General features: G+C 50.2%; 1 protein-coding gene across 1 annotated transcript in view; it reads left to right on the top strand.

Annotated features, from left to right (window-relative positions):
- Positions 1 to 2734: 2734 nt before the first annotated feature.
- Positions 2735 to 13911, top strand: part of vapb (VAMP (vesicle-associated membrane protein)-associated protein B and C) — a 120930-nt gene continuing 109753 nt past the window's right edge. Inside the window, exon 1 of the mRNA XM_060835934.1 lies at positions 2735 to 2835. Coding sequence (XP_060691917.1) covers positions 2778 to 2835 — 58 coding nt within the window. The 5' untranslated portion in view covers positions 2735 to 2777. The remainder of the gene's footprint in view (positions 2836 to 13911) is intronic.

Raw genomic sequence — 13911 nt, 5'->3', positions numbered from 1 at the left:
TCATTGAGTGGTGAAGCTGGTTATTTGGGCTTTTCAGGCTCCTATGAGCTGGAGTTTACACTATAAGATCCATGGGGAGGGGGAGTACCCAAAATCCAGCTGGTGGCCTTCTTGCTGCCTTATCCCTCCAAACATGTCACAGAGGGCAACATCAAACATTGGGGACTGGCCTGCCCTTGGTTTATTGAAACCCTTAGTGACCATTAACCACTTAAGGACTTCATCTCACCCCATGTTGGCAGAAACCCCAGGAGTTTCAGCTGCAGGACTGGGCAATATTTGGGAGAGGGGCAGGTAGGAAACAGTGTGATGTTCTGGGCTCATCAAATGCACCACCTTGTCCCAAGATCTTCCCCCAACAACTTTCAAATGTCCTGCAGCTTATTGAACAGAGGTCCCCCTTATGCCTCTCACTGCTGCTGCAATGTGCCAGTCCTGTGATTGCACCCTAAACATCATGTTGCAATGTCTCAACGCAATGGTAGTAGATGTAACCAGATTTGTGTGGCTCTGTAGTCTGGGTTTCTGCTCTGTGTTTACGTTTCTCCCAGATTCATGTTTGATGTCTCCCTCTGTGTTTTGGGCTTTCTTTCTGGGTTTAGAGTTTGTCATTGAGTTGGGGTTCTCTCCAGATTAGTATTCAACTTTTGGTTTGGTACAATTTGCATGTTATGGGGTGATGGGTGCTTTTCAAGTTTCTCTCCAGCATTGGTGTTTTCCCCTGGTTTTGGTTGTATTTAAACCAGCTTTTGTACTTTTCCTTTATTGGGTTTAGTGTCACCCAAGGAGCTGTAGGGTTTTCCCCTGCAGGGGTTTAAGATTTTCCCCTTTATGGATTGCCACGGAATTTTAGAATTTCCTGTTGGTGAACCTTCAAACCCTCTAGGGTATTCTGAAACCCAAACCACACCAAACAGAGTGAATCCTCAAACCCCATGTTGGGAGCATAAAACCAATGAAAACCAAATGTCCTCCAGTAGAATTTACCACTATGGATTTTTTTGGCGTTTCTTTGTGGAACACTCCTCAGAGGTTGTAGGTTTTCTCCACGGTGATTTAAAGCTCACCACCTCCCCCTCCACACACACACACAAACACACACTGCTTTGGGGTTCTAGACATACGGCGTTTGAGTGTCCCCATTGGGTTTTGGGGTTCCCCAAAGGATTTGATTTTGGAGACGGTCAGAAGTCACATGACACCAGGTTATCATCCAACAGGTTTATTTGAATTCATAGCTTTCGGAACGCTGCTCCTTCGTCAGGTGAAGTGAAGAGAAGTACACAGGCACAGAATTTATAGGCAGAGAGATCAAAATATCATACAAATGGTGTCAGTGTAGAGTCGACAGGCTGAATAACAAGTCTTTGCAGATGATCAAAGTGTCAGACGGTATGAGTAAAGTGTCAACAGCTGATTAGCAAAAGAAAGGATGACCTATAATCCAATTAATTCAGGAAGAGAGATAATAACAAAAAAACATAAAATGGTGATTTGGAGATTTAGGGTCCCCCATGAGGTATGAGTGTTCACCTTTTGGTCTCCCTCCAAGGAGTTTGAGGATTCAAATTTTCCTTCATAGGATTTGAGTGTTTTCCTCCTATTTTGGCAGGTTTAATGGGGTGGGGAGGAGGAGCGGTGAAGGGACTTTAAGAACCACCATAGATTTTGAGGCATCAACCCTAAGGGAAAAAGTTAAGGTCCCTGGGAGGTTTTAGGGTCCTATGATGGTTTGAGAATTTACCCCTTGGGTGTTTGTAGTTTAGGGATTCCCACAGGATTTTAGGATCCAGCCCATTTGTTGATGTTTAAGTTTGAAAGTTCACCTACAGGTTTTTGGAATTTGAGGGTACCTGAGTGGTTTGAGGATTTACCCTGTATGTTTGCCAGGTTTTAGGGTTATCCAGGTGATTTAAGGGTTCACCTCGCAGTTTGGTTATTTTTAGGATACCCAGATAGTCTGAGGGTTCACCCCCTGGATTTTGAGGTTTAAGGAACCCAGGTCGATTGAGGGTTCGCCACCCAGGGTTTTGGGGTTTTTATGATGCCCCACGTAAATTGAGAGTTCACCCCCTCCGGGTTTTAGGGTACACTGGGTAGATTGAGGGTTCACCCCCCCGGGTTTTAGGGTACCCCAGGTAGATTAAGGGATCACCCCCTGGGTTTTGGGGTTCTCAGGGTACCCCAGATAGACTGAAGGATCACCCCCTGGGTTTTGGGGTTTTTAGGGTACCCCAGGTAGACTGAGGGATCACCCCCTGGGTTTTGGGGTTTTTAGGGTACCCCAGGTAGACTGAGGGATCACCCCCTGGGTTTTGGGGTTTTCAGGGTACCCCAGGTAGACTGAGGGATTACCCCCTGGGTTTTGGGGTTTTTAGGGTACCCCAGGTAGACTGAGGGATCACCCCCTGGGTTTTGGGGTTTTTAGGGTACCCCAGGTAGACTGAGGGATCACCCCCTGGGTTTTGGGGTTTTCAGGGTACCCCAGGTAGACTGAGGGACCACCCCCTGGGTTTTGGGGTTTTCAGGGTACCCCAGGTAGACTGAGGGATCACCCCCTGGGTTTTGGGGTTTTCAGGGTACCCCAGGTAGACTGAGGGATCACCCCCTGGGTTTTGGGGTTTTCAGGGTACCCCAGGTAGACTGAGGGTTGAGTATTCAGCACCCACTGGGCTGGTGTTGCTGCAGTTCAGCCTCCGGCCGCAGGGGTCAGTGCTGGGCCGGTGCTGACGTCACCGCCCTCCCTCTCTCCCTCTCTGTGTGTGTGTGTGTCGGCCATGGCGCGCCCGGAGCAGCTCCTCGTCCTGGAGCCGCCCAACGAGCTCAAATTCAGAGGTAAGACGCCGGTCCGGGCTCGCTCACTGTCATTCTCAAGGGCAGGCCGCCCGTGCGCGGACCTCCTCCCAAATCGAGCCGGCCTGGGGGTAGGCCGCATCGGAGCAGCTCAGCCCGCGGCCGCCGGCGGCGGGGATGGATGGAGGGAGGGATGGAGGGGGAGGCCGGCTCCCCGGCCCCAGACCCCCCGGCCCCCGACCCCCCGGCCCCCGACCCCCCGGCTCCCCGCCCCCCGGCCCCAGGCCCCCGACCCCCTGCCTCCGGCCCCCGGCCCGGCCATTCAATGGGAACCGCGGGCAGGAGGGAGACCGGGAGAGGCAGACAATCCCCGCGGTCACAGCTCCTGAGAATGTGGCATTGGCCTCCGGGAGAGCGGGGACCGAGCTGCGGGAGGTAGAGAGACTGAGGCGGGGCCAGAGCTCTGCAGAGACACTCCCCCGCCACCCCCCTCCCCCGCCACCCCCCTCCCCCTCCACCCCCCTCCCCCTCCCCTCCATCACCCCCATCCCCCTCCCCTCCATCACCCCCATCCCCCTCCCCTCCATCACCCCCATCCCCCATTCCCCTACATCCCCCACCACCCCCATCTCCCCCTCCCCATCCCCCCTCCCCATCCCCCCCTCCCCCATCCCTCCTACATCCCCCAGCACCCCCCTCCCCCCCATCACCCCCTCCCCCATCACCCCCTCCCCCCACACCCCCTCCCCCCATCACCCCCTCCCCCCATCACCCCCCCCCCCCATCACCCCCTCCCCCCACCACCCCCTCCCCCCATCACCCCATCCCCCCATCACCCCATCCCCCCATCACCCCCACCCCCATCCCCCTACATCCCCCACCACCCCCACCCCCATCGCCCTCCCCTCCTTCCCCCCATCACCCCCTCCCCCCATCACCCCCTCCCCCTAACCCGCCCATCACCCCCTACATCCCCCACCATCCCCATCCCCCTTCTCCCATATCCCCCACAGAACCCTGCCCCCGTATCTCTTCCCCCCGTATCCCCCCTTCCCCACCGCCCCGTATCCCCCTTCCCCACCGCCCCGTATCCCCCTTCCCCACCGCCCCGTATCCCCCCTTCCCCCCCACCCCGTATCCCCCTTCCCCCCCACCCCGTATCCCCCCTTCCCCACCGCCCCGTATCCCCCCTTCCCCCCCACCCCGTATCCCCCTTCCCCCCCACCCCGTATCCCCCTTCCCCACCGCCCCGTATCCCCCCTTCCCCACCGCCCCGTATCCCCCTTCCCCCCCACCCCGTATCCCCCCTTCCCCCCCACCCCGTATCCCCCCTTCCCCACCGCCCCGTATCCCCCTTCCCCCCCACCCCGTATCCCCCTTCCCCACCGCCCCGTATCCCCCTTCCCCACCGCCCCGTATCCCCCTTCCCCCCCACCCCGTATCCCCCTTCCCCCCCACCCCGTATCCCCCCTTCCCCACCGCCCCGTATCCCCCTTCCCCACCGCCCCGTATCCCCCTTCCCCACCGCCCCGTATCCCCCCTTCCCCACCGCCCCGTATCCCCCCTTCCCCACCGCCCCGTATCCCCCCTTCCCCACCGCCCCGTATCCCCCTTCCCCCCCACCCCGTATCCCCCCTTCCCCACCGCCCCGTATCCCCCTTCCCCCCCACCCGTATCCCCCTTCCCCACCGCCCCGTATCCCCCTTCCCCACCGCCCCGTATCCCCCTTCCCCCCCACCCCGTATCCCCCTTCCCCCCCACCCCGTATCCCCCCTTCCCCACCGCCCCGTATCCCCCTTCCCCACCGCCCCGTATCCCCCCTTCCCCACCGCCCCGTATCCCCCCTTCCCCACCGCCCCGTATCCCCCCTTCCCCACCGCCCCGTATCCCCCCTTCCCCACCGCCCCGTATCCCCCTTCCCCCCCACCCCGTATCCCCCTTCACCCCACCCCGTATCCCCCTTCCCCACCGCCCCGTATCCCCCTTCCCCACCGCCCCGTATCCCCCTTCCCCACCGCCCCGTATCCCCCCTTCCCCACCTTAATCCCCCCTCCCCCCATATCCCCCTTCTGCCCCCGTATCCCCCTTCTCCCCCGTACCCCTCTTCCCCATCCCCCGTATGCCTTTTCCCTACCTCCGTATCCCCCTTTCCCCCCGTATCCCTCTACCCCACCCCCCGTATCCCCTTTCCCAACCTCTGTATCCCCCTTCTCCCCCCCGTATCCTCCTCCCCCCCCGTATTCCTCTTCCCAACCCCCTCGTGTGCCTTTTCCCTACTTCCGTATCCCCCTTCCCCTCCCATTATCCCCCTCCCCCCCGTATCCCCCTCCCCCCCCGTATCCCCCTTCCCCCCCCGTATCCCCCTCCCCCCCGTATCCCCCTCCCCCCCCGTATCCCCCTTCCCCCCCCCGTATCCCCCTCCCCCCCCGTATCCTCCTTCCCCCCCCCGTATCCTCCTTCCCCCCCCCGTATCCTCCTTCCCCCCCGTATCCTCCTTCCCCCCCGTATCCTCCTTCCCCCCCGTATCCCCCTCCCCCCCCGTATCCCCCTTCCCCCCCCCCCGTATCCCCCTTCCTCCCCCCCCGTATCCTCCTTCCCCCCCCCGTATCCTCCTTCCCCCCCGTATCCTCCTTCCCCCCCGTATCCCCCTTCCCCCCCCGTATCCCCCTTCCCCCCCGTATCCCCCTTCCCCCCCCCCGTATCCCCCTTCCCCCCCCCCGTATCCTCCTTCCCCCTCTTATCCCCCTTCCCACCCCGTATCCCCCTCCCCCCCCGTATCCCCCTCCCCCCCGTATCCCCCTTCCCCCCCCCCGTATCCTCCTTCCCCCCCCCCGTATCCTCCTTCCCCCCCGTATCCTCCTTCCCCCCCGTATCCTCCTTCCCCCCCGTATCCTCCTTCCCCCCCGTATCCTCCCCCCCCCCCCGTATCCTCCTTCCCCCCCGTATCCTCCTTCCCCCCCGTATCCTCCTTCCCCCCCCGTATCCTCCTTCCCCCCCCGTATCCCCCTTGCCCCCCCGTATCCCCCTTCCCCCCCATGCATGCCCCTTCCCCCCCATATCCCTCTTCCCCACCCCCGTATCCCCCTTCCCCCCTGTATCCCCCTTCCCCCCCGTATCCCCCTTCCCCCCGTATCCCCCTTCCCCCCCGTATCCCCCCCGTATCCCCCTTCCCCCCCGTATCCCCCTTCCCCCCCCGTATCCCCCTTCACCCCCTCCGTATCCCCCTTCCCCCCCGTATCCCCCTTCCCACCCCCCGTATCCCCCTTCCCACCCCCCCGTATACCCCTTCCCACCCCCCCGTATACCCCTTCCCCCCCCCGTATACCCCTTCCCCACCCTGTATTCCCTCACCCCCCTGTATCCCTCCCTCTCCCCATATCTCCTACCCCCATATCCCAGTTCCCTCCCCCATGGCTCACTTTGCCCCCCCCCCCCGTGAAATCACAGGATTTCACAAAGCTCCTGCCTCCCCTCAGCTTCCTGCATTTCCCACCTCCCACCCCTACCTGGTGCCAGTCTTCCCCCCCCCTTCCCCCAAGAAGTCCGCAACACCCCCCCCCCCCCATACAAGCTGTTGGCGTTTCCCTCCTTCACCCGGCTGCCCGCCTTCACCCCTTGGTTGCCCTCGATCCCCCTTTTCCCCCCAATTGCCCACGATCACCTCTCCCGGTCGTCCATGCTTGCCCCCACACATACAAAGACAGTTGCACGCATTCTGTCTCTCCCCCCATCCCTCTGGATTTCACCATTCCACCTTATTCCTATTTTTGTCTTTGACACAATAAACAGTGTTGTCCTTCTGCAACTGCATCCCCTCAGTCATCCAAATGATTTGTGTTCAAGTTTTGGTCTTGTTATTTGGTGTAGAGAGGATGTTCAACACCAGGAAGCTTTGGGCCCTTCCTTTGCCTTATTTTCACACATACTGGGCTGGAATGGGTTGTGCAGCATTTTTATTGTCTTGAAGCAGATAACCCTGTACAGTATCGAGCCGGAATTAAACGCCTGATATGTTGAGCTGAGCAACTGATTGACATGAGCTGTCTCAAAAGGCTGAATGTTTAGCCATTCTGCAGTACTTCTTGTGATCACATTAATGTATCCCAAAGGTACACAATTTAACTCCCCACGGAAAAGTATCTGTTTGCCTTCTTGGAGATGTATAAGGTCAGGGGTATTATAAAAGGACTTAATTTCCTTTTGACACTTCACTGTGATGACCTGCACTTTGCATAGGATCTCTCAGGGGATCTTGTCAAAGTGGGTTCAGATTGGTTTCTCCGGATCGCAGTTAAATTTAATTGTTTAACTGATTTCCATTTTGTTTGAATTTATTAATAGCTGTAATTTTCTAAGCAGCCATGCAAAAGTTTCTGTACTGAAAACTATATTCCATAATCCTCTTGGCTTTGCAAAAGAATCTTAAGAAATTTTTCTTTCCTGTGGTCCTTGTCTTGGCTTCTGAACTTGGATCCCAGTCTGTCATAGCAATTCCAAGTGCCCTTTCCAAATGTTGACTGATGCTTTATAAATGTGTTACAACACATCAGATACAGTAAGGAGCTGTGGAAGATTGTTTATTGCCAGTAATTTGCTCGTTATGATAAATATTGCAGCGAAGTCTAACGTTCCAAGAACTGTAATTGGCTGAGAACTTCTATAATTAAATGAAAGGTAGCCGGTTTGGGGGGGGGGGGGAGAGACGGTATAACTTTTCCAAAAATGCATTTGCATAACAAATTGTAAGAAAGTGACAGATGAGAAAGGTCACCTTGATCATGTGGAGGGAGAGGAAGTGTAACCCAGACATTGGCCTAGGAGGCAATCCCTTATCAGATACCATAACCAGTGGTGTCCCTGTTTGGGGGACTGAGCCTATTGTTCTTCCAAACTTGTGGTGGTTAGACAGGATAATCCCTGAGAAAACACAGCCTAAACATCTGGCTCTTGAGTGTGGAGTGACCTGTGTTTACACTCTCATCGCTGTAGCCCGAGTTTTGAAACTACTGCTAGGGATTGCAATCTCGACTGTCCATGGGTGATCAGTGTTTTCTTACCAGTGATAATGCAGCAACATAGATGTCTGCAGTCAATATGTAAGTACCCATTTCTAATCCAAGATTTAGTGAGGAAAATATCTGTCTGTGAAGTCAGTATCAATCACAGGATTTGACAAAGCTCAGTATTGTGTGTGTATTAAGGCTTGAAGAGAGGCATGAGCACCTGCTCACCAATGGACATTTTTTTTAATGTATGTTCATTCAAGAAACTGAGCGAAAAGGCACAACTTAAAATATTAGCAGCAATAGAATTCTCTTACAGTCACAATTCTAGTTTTACTTTGCTATAGGTGCAGGTTTGACCAATTAACTGCTGCATGGTGACATTTCTTCATTTTACTCGAGGAATTTTCCCTTAATAGTTTGCTCTGCCCTTAATCTGATATTTCAGTGCAGAATCATGGCAGTCACTGAATTTTCATTGGAAGTGAAGCCAGCCAGTGTACTCTAATTTTGAGGTGGTAGCAAGGTTACAAAAAGCAGAAGTAGTGGCTGTGATTTCTGTTTGGATTTTCATAAGGCATTTGATAGCATGCCACTGCTTAATAAGGTAAGAGGCCATTTTGTTGGACATAGTATGTTGGCATGAATTGAGGTTTGGTTAACTAATAGAAGGGACAATTAGGAACAGGGGGAAGGAGGGCATTTTCAGGATGGCAACCTGTAACTGGTGAAATACCGCAGGGATCAATGCTTGGTCACAATTGATTACAATATATAACAATGACTTGCAGAAAAGTATTATAGCCAAGCTTGTGGATAACTCAAAAATAGATGCAAAAGTATAGGTTTCGACCTATACTAAGGGACTTAGAAGAGGTGATCTTATTGAAACTTGCAAGGTTCTTCAGGAACTTAGCTAACAAGCTACATGTGGAATGCTTGTTTTTTCTTGTGGGAGAATCTAAGATCAGAGAGTATAATCTCAGAATAATGATTGACATTTAATGGAGGGATGAGGAGGAATTTATTCTGAGGGTAGTGAATCTGTGGGATTCTTTGCCTCAGAGGGCTGTTGAGACATAGAACTTAGAACATTACATTGCAGCTTGCCCCTTGATGTTGCGTCAATCTGTGAAACTAACCTAAATACCATCTAACTTAGACTATTTTGTTATCATCCATATGTTTATCCAATGACCATTTAAATGTCCTTAATGTTGGCGATCCACTATTGTTGCAGGCAGTGCATTCCATGCCCTTACTACCCTCTGACATCTGTCTTGTATCTATCGCCCTTCAGTTTAAAGCTATATCCCCTTATGCTAGGCATCACTCACGAAAAAGGCTCTTCTCTTCCTAATCCTCTGATCATTTTGTATGCCTCTATTAAGTCACCTTTTAACCTTCTTTCAAATGAAAACAGCCTCTCAATTATATCTCTAACAAAAACAGCCTCAAGACCCTCAGTCTTTGCTCATACCAGTTTTGTACAGCTGCAACATGATGTCATGGCTCCGAAACTCAATCCCTCTACCAATAAAAACTAACACACTGTATGCCTTATTAACAGCTTTATCAACCTGGGTGGCAACTTTCAGGGATCTATGCACATGTACACTGCGATCTCTCTGTTTATCAACACTACCAAGAATTTAGCCGTTAACCCAATACTCTGTATTCCTGTTACTCCTTCCAAAGTGAATCACCACTCTTTTCTGTATTAAACGCCATTTGTCATCTGTCAGTTCTGCAACTTATCGATGTCCGTTTGTAACCTGCAACATCCTTTTGCACTGCCCACAACTCCACCGACTTTAGTGTCATCTGCAGAATTATGAACCCATCCTTCTATGCCCTCATCCAGGTAATTTTTAAAAATGACAAAAAGCAGTGTCCCTAAAAATAGTTCCTTGCGGTACACATTAGTAACTGAACTCCAAGACGAACATTTCCCATCAACCACCACTCTCTCTTTCAGTTTGCCAAATTCTGATCCAAACTGCGAAATCACCCTCAATCCCACGCCTCTAATTTGTGCAGTAGACTACCGTGAGGAACCTTATCAAACGCTTTACTGAAATTCATATTGATCACATCAAATGCTTTACCCTCAATTACCTGTTTTGTCACCTTCTCAAATAACTCAATAAGGTTTGTGAGGCACGGCCTACCCATCACAAAACTGTGTTGACTATCCCTAATCAAATTATTCCTTTCGAGATGATCTCTAGATTATCTCTCTAGATTATCTCTAGTTATCTCTGTACTCCCCTTCTTGAACAAGGGGAAAACATTTGCTATCATCCAGTCTTCTGGCACTATTCCTGTAGACATTGAAAACATAAAGATCAAAGCCAAAAGCTCTGCAATCTCCTCTTGAGCTTCTCAGAGAACCCTTGGATAAATTGCATCTAGCCCAGAGGATTTATCTATTTTCACACTTTCCAGAAATGCTTACAGCTCCTCCTTATGAACCTCAATCCCATCTAGTCTGTATCAGTATTTGCCTTGACAACATTGTCTTTTTCCTGTGTGAATACCGATGAAAAATATTCATTTAGGGTCCCTCCTATCTTTTCAGAATCTGCGCACAACTTGTCACTGCTACCTTTGATTGGCCCTAATCTTACTGTATCTGAAGAGCTCCTCGGATGCTGCCTGAACTGCTGTGCTCTTCCAGCACCACTAATCCAGAATCTGGTTTCCAGCATCTGCAGTCATTGTCTTTACCTAATCTTACTGTAGTCATTTTGTTTTTCCTAATACACCTGTGGAAGGCTTTAGGGTTTTCCTTGATCCTGTCTGCCAATGACTTCTCATGTCCCCTTCTGGCTCCTCTTAGCTCTCCCTTTAGGTCCTCCCTGGTTAACATGTAACTGTCAAGTGCCCTTACTGAGCCTTCATGTCTCATCTTTCCTAAGCCTTCCTTTTGACAAGAGATTCAACTTCTTTAGTAAACCCATGGTTCCCTTGCTGGACTACTTCCTCCCTGCCTGACAGGTACACACTTCTCAAGGACACACAGTAACTGTTCCTTGAATAAGCTCCACATTTCAATTGTCCCCATCCCCTGCAATTTCCTTCCTCATCCAATGTATCATAAATCTTGCCTAATTGCATCATAATTGCCTTTCCCTCAGATATAACTCTTGCCCTGCAGTATATACCTATTCCTTTCTGTCGCGAAAGTAAAGGTAATCAAATTGTGGTCACTATCGCCGAAGTGCTCACCTACCTCCAAATCTAACACCTGGCCTGGTTCATTACCCAGTACCAAATCAAATGTGGCCTCACCTGTTGTTGGCCTGTCTACATACTGTGTTAAGAAATCCTCCTGCACACATTCGACCAAAAACCAACCCATCTAAAGTACTTGAACTGTAGCATTTCCAGTTAACATTTGAAAAGCTAAAGTCCTCCATAATAACTACCCTTTTACTTTCACTCCTATCCAGAATGCTATTTGCAATCCTTTCCTCTACATCTCCGGAACCTTTCAGAGCCCTTTCATGTCAAACTTGCATTATGTCTGAAGAAAGCATTCTAAATACAACAGGGCTTGCAGCAGATGCTGATGTCTTTGTGGAGGTGCTGAAAGTATTTGTAAAGTCAAAACTTTCTTGGAGTGCCGGGAAATGCTGGCAATGCTGGGAACTATTGCCCATCCCTAATGACCATGATCTGAGTAGCTTGCTGGACCATTTCAGACAGCAGTTAAGAGTCAGCCATATTACAGTAGATGTGAATTTGCATGTAAGGCAGGCCAGGTAAGGAAAGTAGATTTCCTTCCCTAAAGGACATTAATGAACTTGATTGGATTTTATGATAATCTGTGAAGTTTAAATATTGCCATTACGGAAACCAGCTTTGAATTCTCGATTTCATAACATTGAAATTTAAATTTTTAAAATTGGAATTGGTGAGATTTGAATTCTTTCCCCCTGAACATTTGCCATTTGTGATTTGGTATAAATGTTTTCCCTATAGGTGCCAACCTGCAAACTAAGCCTGGGTCAAGTGGGTGATTGAGCGAGTCAGTCGATAGTGGCAATATTTGGGCTAGTGCTGAATTATAGCTTCAGAGCACTTACATTTCTGGTCAATGATAAAGACTCAGAGAAATATATTTTTATATAATTGTTGTGTTGAGCAAGTCATAAATTATTCATTTGGTAATTACCTTACCCACGTCTTGTTGCTGCCCCCTTCCCTCACCCTGGCCATTCTGTGGTGTAGCAAGTGGGCAAGATAAATGATTCGTGTCCCATACCCAAAGTGGTCTGAAACCAGTTGTATCGTCTGTTCACTACTTCTAGCTGAGAACAACTCACTCAGTAAAAGACCAAGGTCTATTGCTATTTTGGGCTTGATGTGGCTCCTTGTTATTCACCCGTTCCTAATTACATTCAGTAACACATGACATGGGTTAAAATCTGCGGTACAGAGAGAGAGAGAGAAAAGCTGAATCCACTCAGTCACAGCTTTATTGAAAGTACTCATCCAAATCAAGTTTCTTTCCAAACTTGAAATTACACTTGGTGTCCTGAAACCACATCGCAGCCCTATTGGCTGAAACTGTCACCCTTGTGTCTAAATGTGCTCATCCACTGAATAGTGTCTAAGCAGTTGATAAAATGTGAGTACTGGAGTAGCTCAGCAAGTCTGGCAGCACCTGTGGACAGACAAAGAGTTTAAAAGTTTTAAGAACAAAGCATACTCTTCGGAACTCATACCAGAAGTTTGGCTGGGAGTTCATTTGTCACTTCTTTGGTACAAAAGTACCTTGTGGAATTGGTATTATTGTAGAGGATGAGCCATAGTCTTCACTGGGCTCTTCTAAGTGCTTGGAGTAATGCAGTAGTTTCATTCTACTTTGGGGACCAGGATCTCTTGCTGGATTTCAGCAGCATCAAGGCTACCCTAATAGAACCATATATTCCACTCTGTTTGGGGACTTGAATTTGTAATCCATTTGATTGTATTTAATCTTTGTTGTTTCTGTCCACAGATGACTCATTTTGGGTTTTTCCTTTCCCCTTCCGCAGCAAGTCATGTTGCAAGCTTTTGCTGACCCTCCTTTGTTGATTGTAGTTGGTATTAGGTTGGCAGCTTGTGCTGTTGTTTGCTGCATATCTTTCCTGACCTGGATGTAGTTGTGTGTGTGTGTGTGTGGCCCTTGCATTTCCTACCACAGTGGAGCATCACCATCACTATGGCACTGTGCCAGTGAACATCTTGAGTATAACAATGAGCTCACTGTCAGTATTGTACTCAGCTTAGCTTGGGTTTTCAATTCAAATGGTAAAGGAGAAAGTTATAAAGGCACAATGTGTCATGCTGAAGGTCTACAAACACAATAGCTTTAGAGGAGAATGTTTATAATATTTTCAAGTGGTTCCTGAAAGGATTATAGGTGTTGAAATACAATTCCAATTCACTGCAAAGAGACTGCTTCTAGCTGAGCATGTCAAGGATTTATATCATGTGATGGGGTTTATTGTGTTGAAGATGTTCTGTAAGGCATTGTGTATGTTCTGAGCATATTGACTTCAGTAGATCTACATTTAAATTTTAATGGGTTATTCAAATTTCAGTAGCTTTTTTAATTTGTCAGGGGAATTCTATTAATTTGAGTTTTCCTAGTTTTTATTGAAACCTTTTATCTAAACAGTAATTTAAAATATATATATTGCAGTCACTGCTGTTACTAATTGCATATGTGGTGATATTGAATAACGAGGGCTTGGCTTCAGGAAGTCCCTGAAGACTATTTTTAAAGCATTTTTGTTTTTCTCTTATATATGCTTGTTATTGTTCTGCCCCTAGGGTCCATACTACTTCCTATTTTCCCAATTCCTCAAAGTGCATCTTGCTCCAAATGGAAGAACGGGACTTCAGGATAGGGACACCTTAGATTAGATTAGATTACTTACAGTGTGGAAACAGGCCCTTCAGCCCAACAAGTCCACACCGACCCACCGAAGCACACCCACCCAGACTCATTCCCCTACATTTACCCCTGCACCTAACACTATGGGCAATTTAGCGTGGCCAGTTCACCTAACCTACACATTTTTGGACTGTGGAGGAAACCGGAGCACCTGGAGGAAACCCA

Source organism: Hemiscyllium ocellatum, chromosome 15 (assembly GCF_020745735.1).
Source record: "Hemiscyllium ocellatum isolate sHemOce1 chromosome 15, sHemOce1.pat.X.cur, whole genome shotgun sequence".
NCBI lineage: Eukaryota > Metazoa > Chordata > Chondrichthyes > Orectolobiformes > Hemiscylliidae > Hemiscyllium > Hemiscyllium ocellatum.
This window is presented reverse-complemented; position numbering and strand designations above follow the sequence as displayed.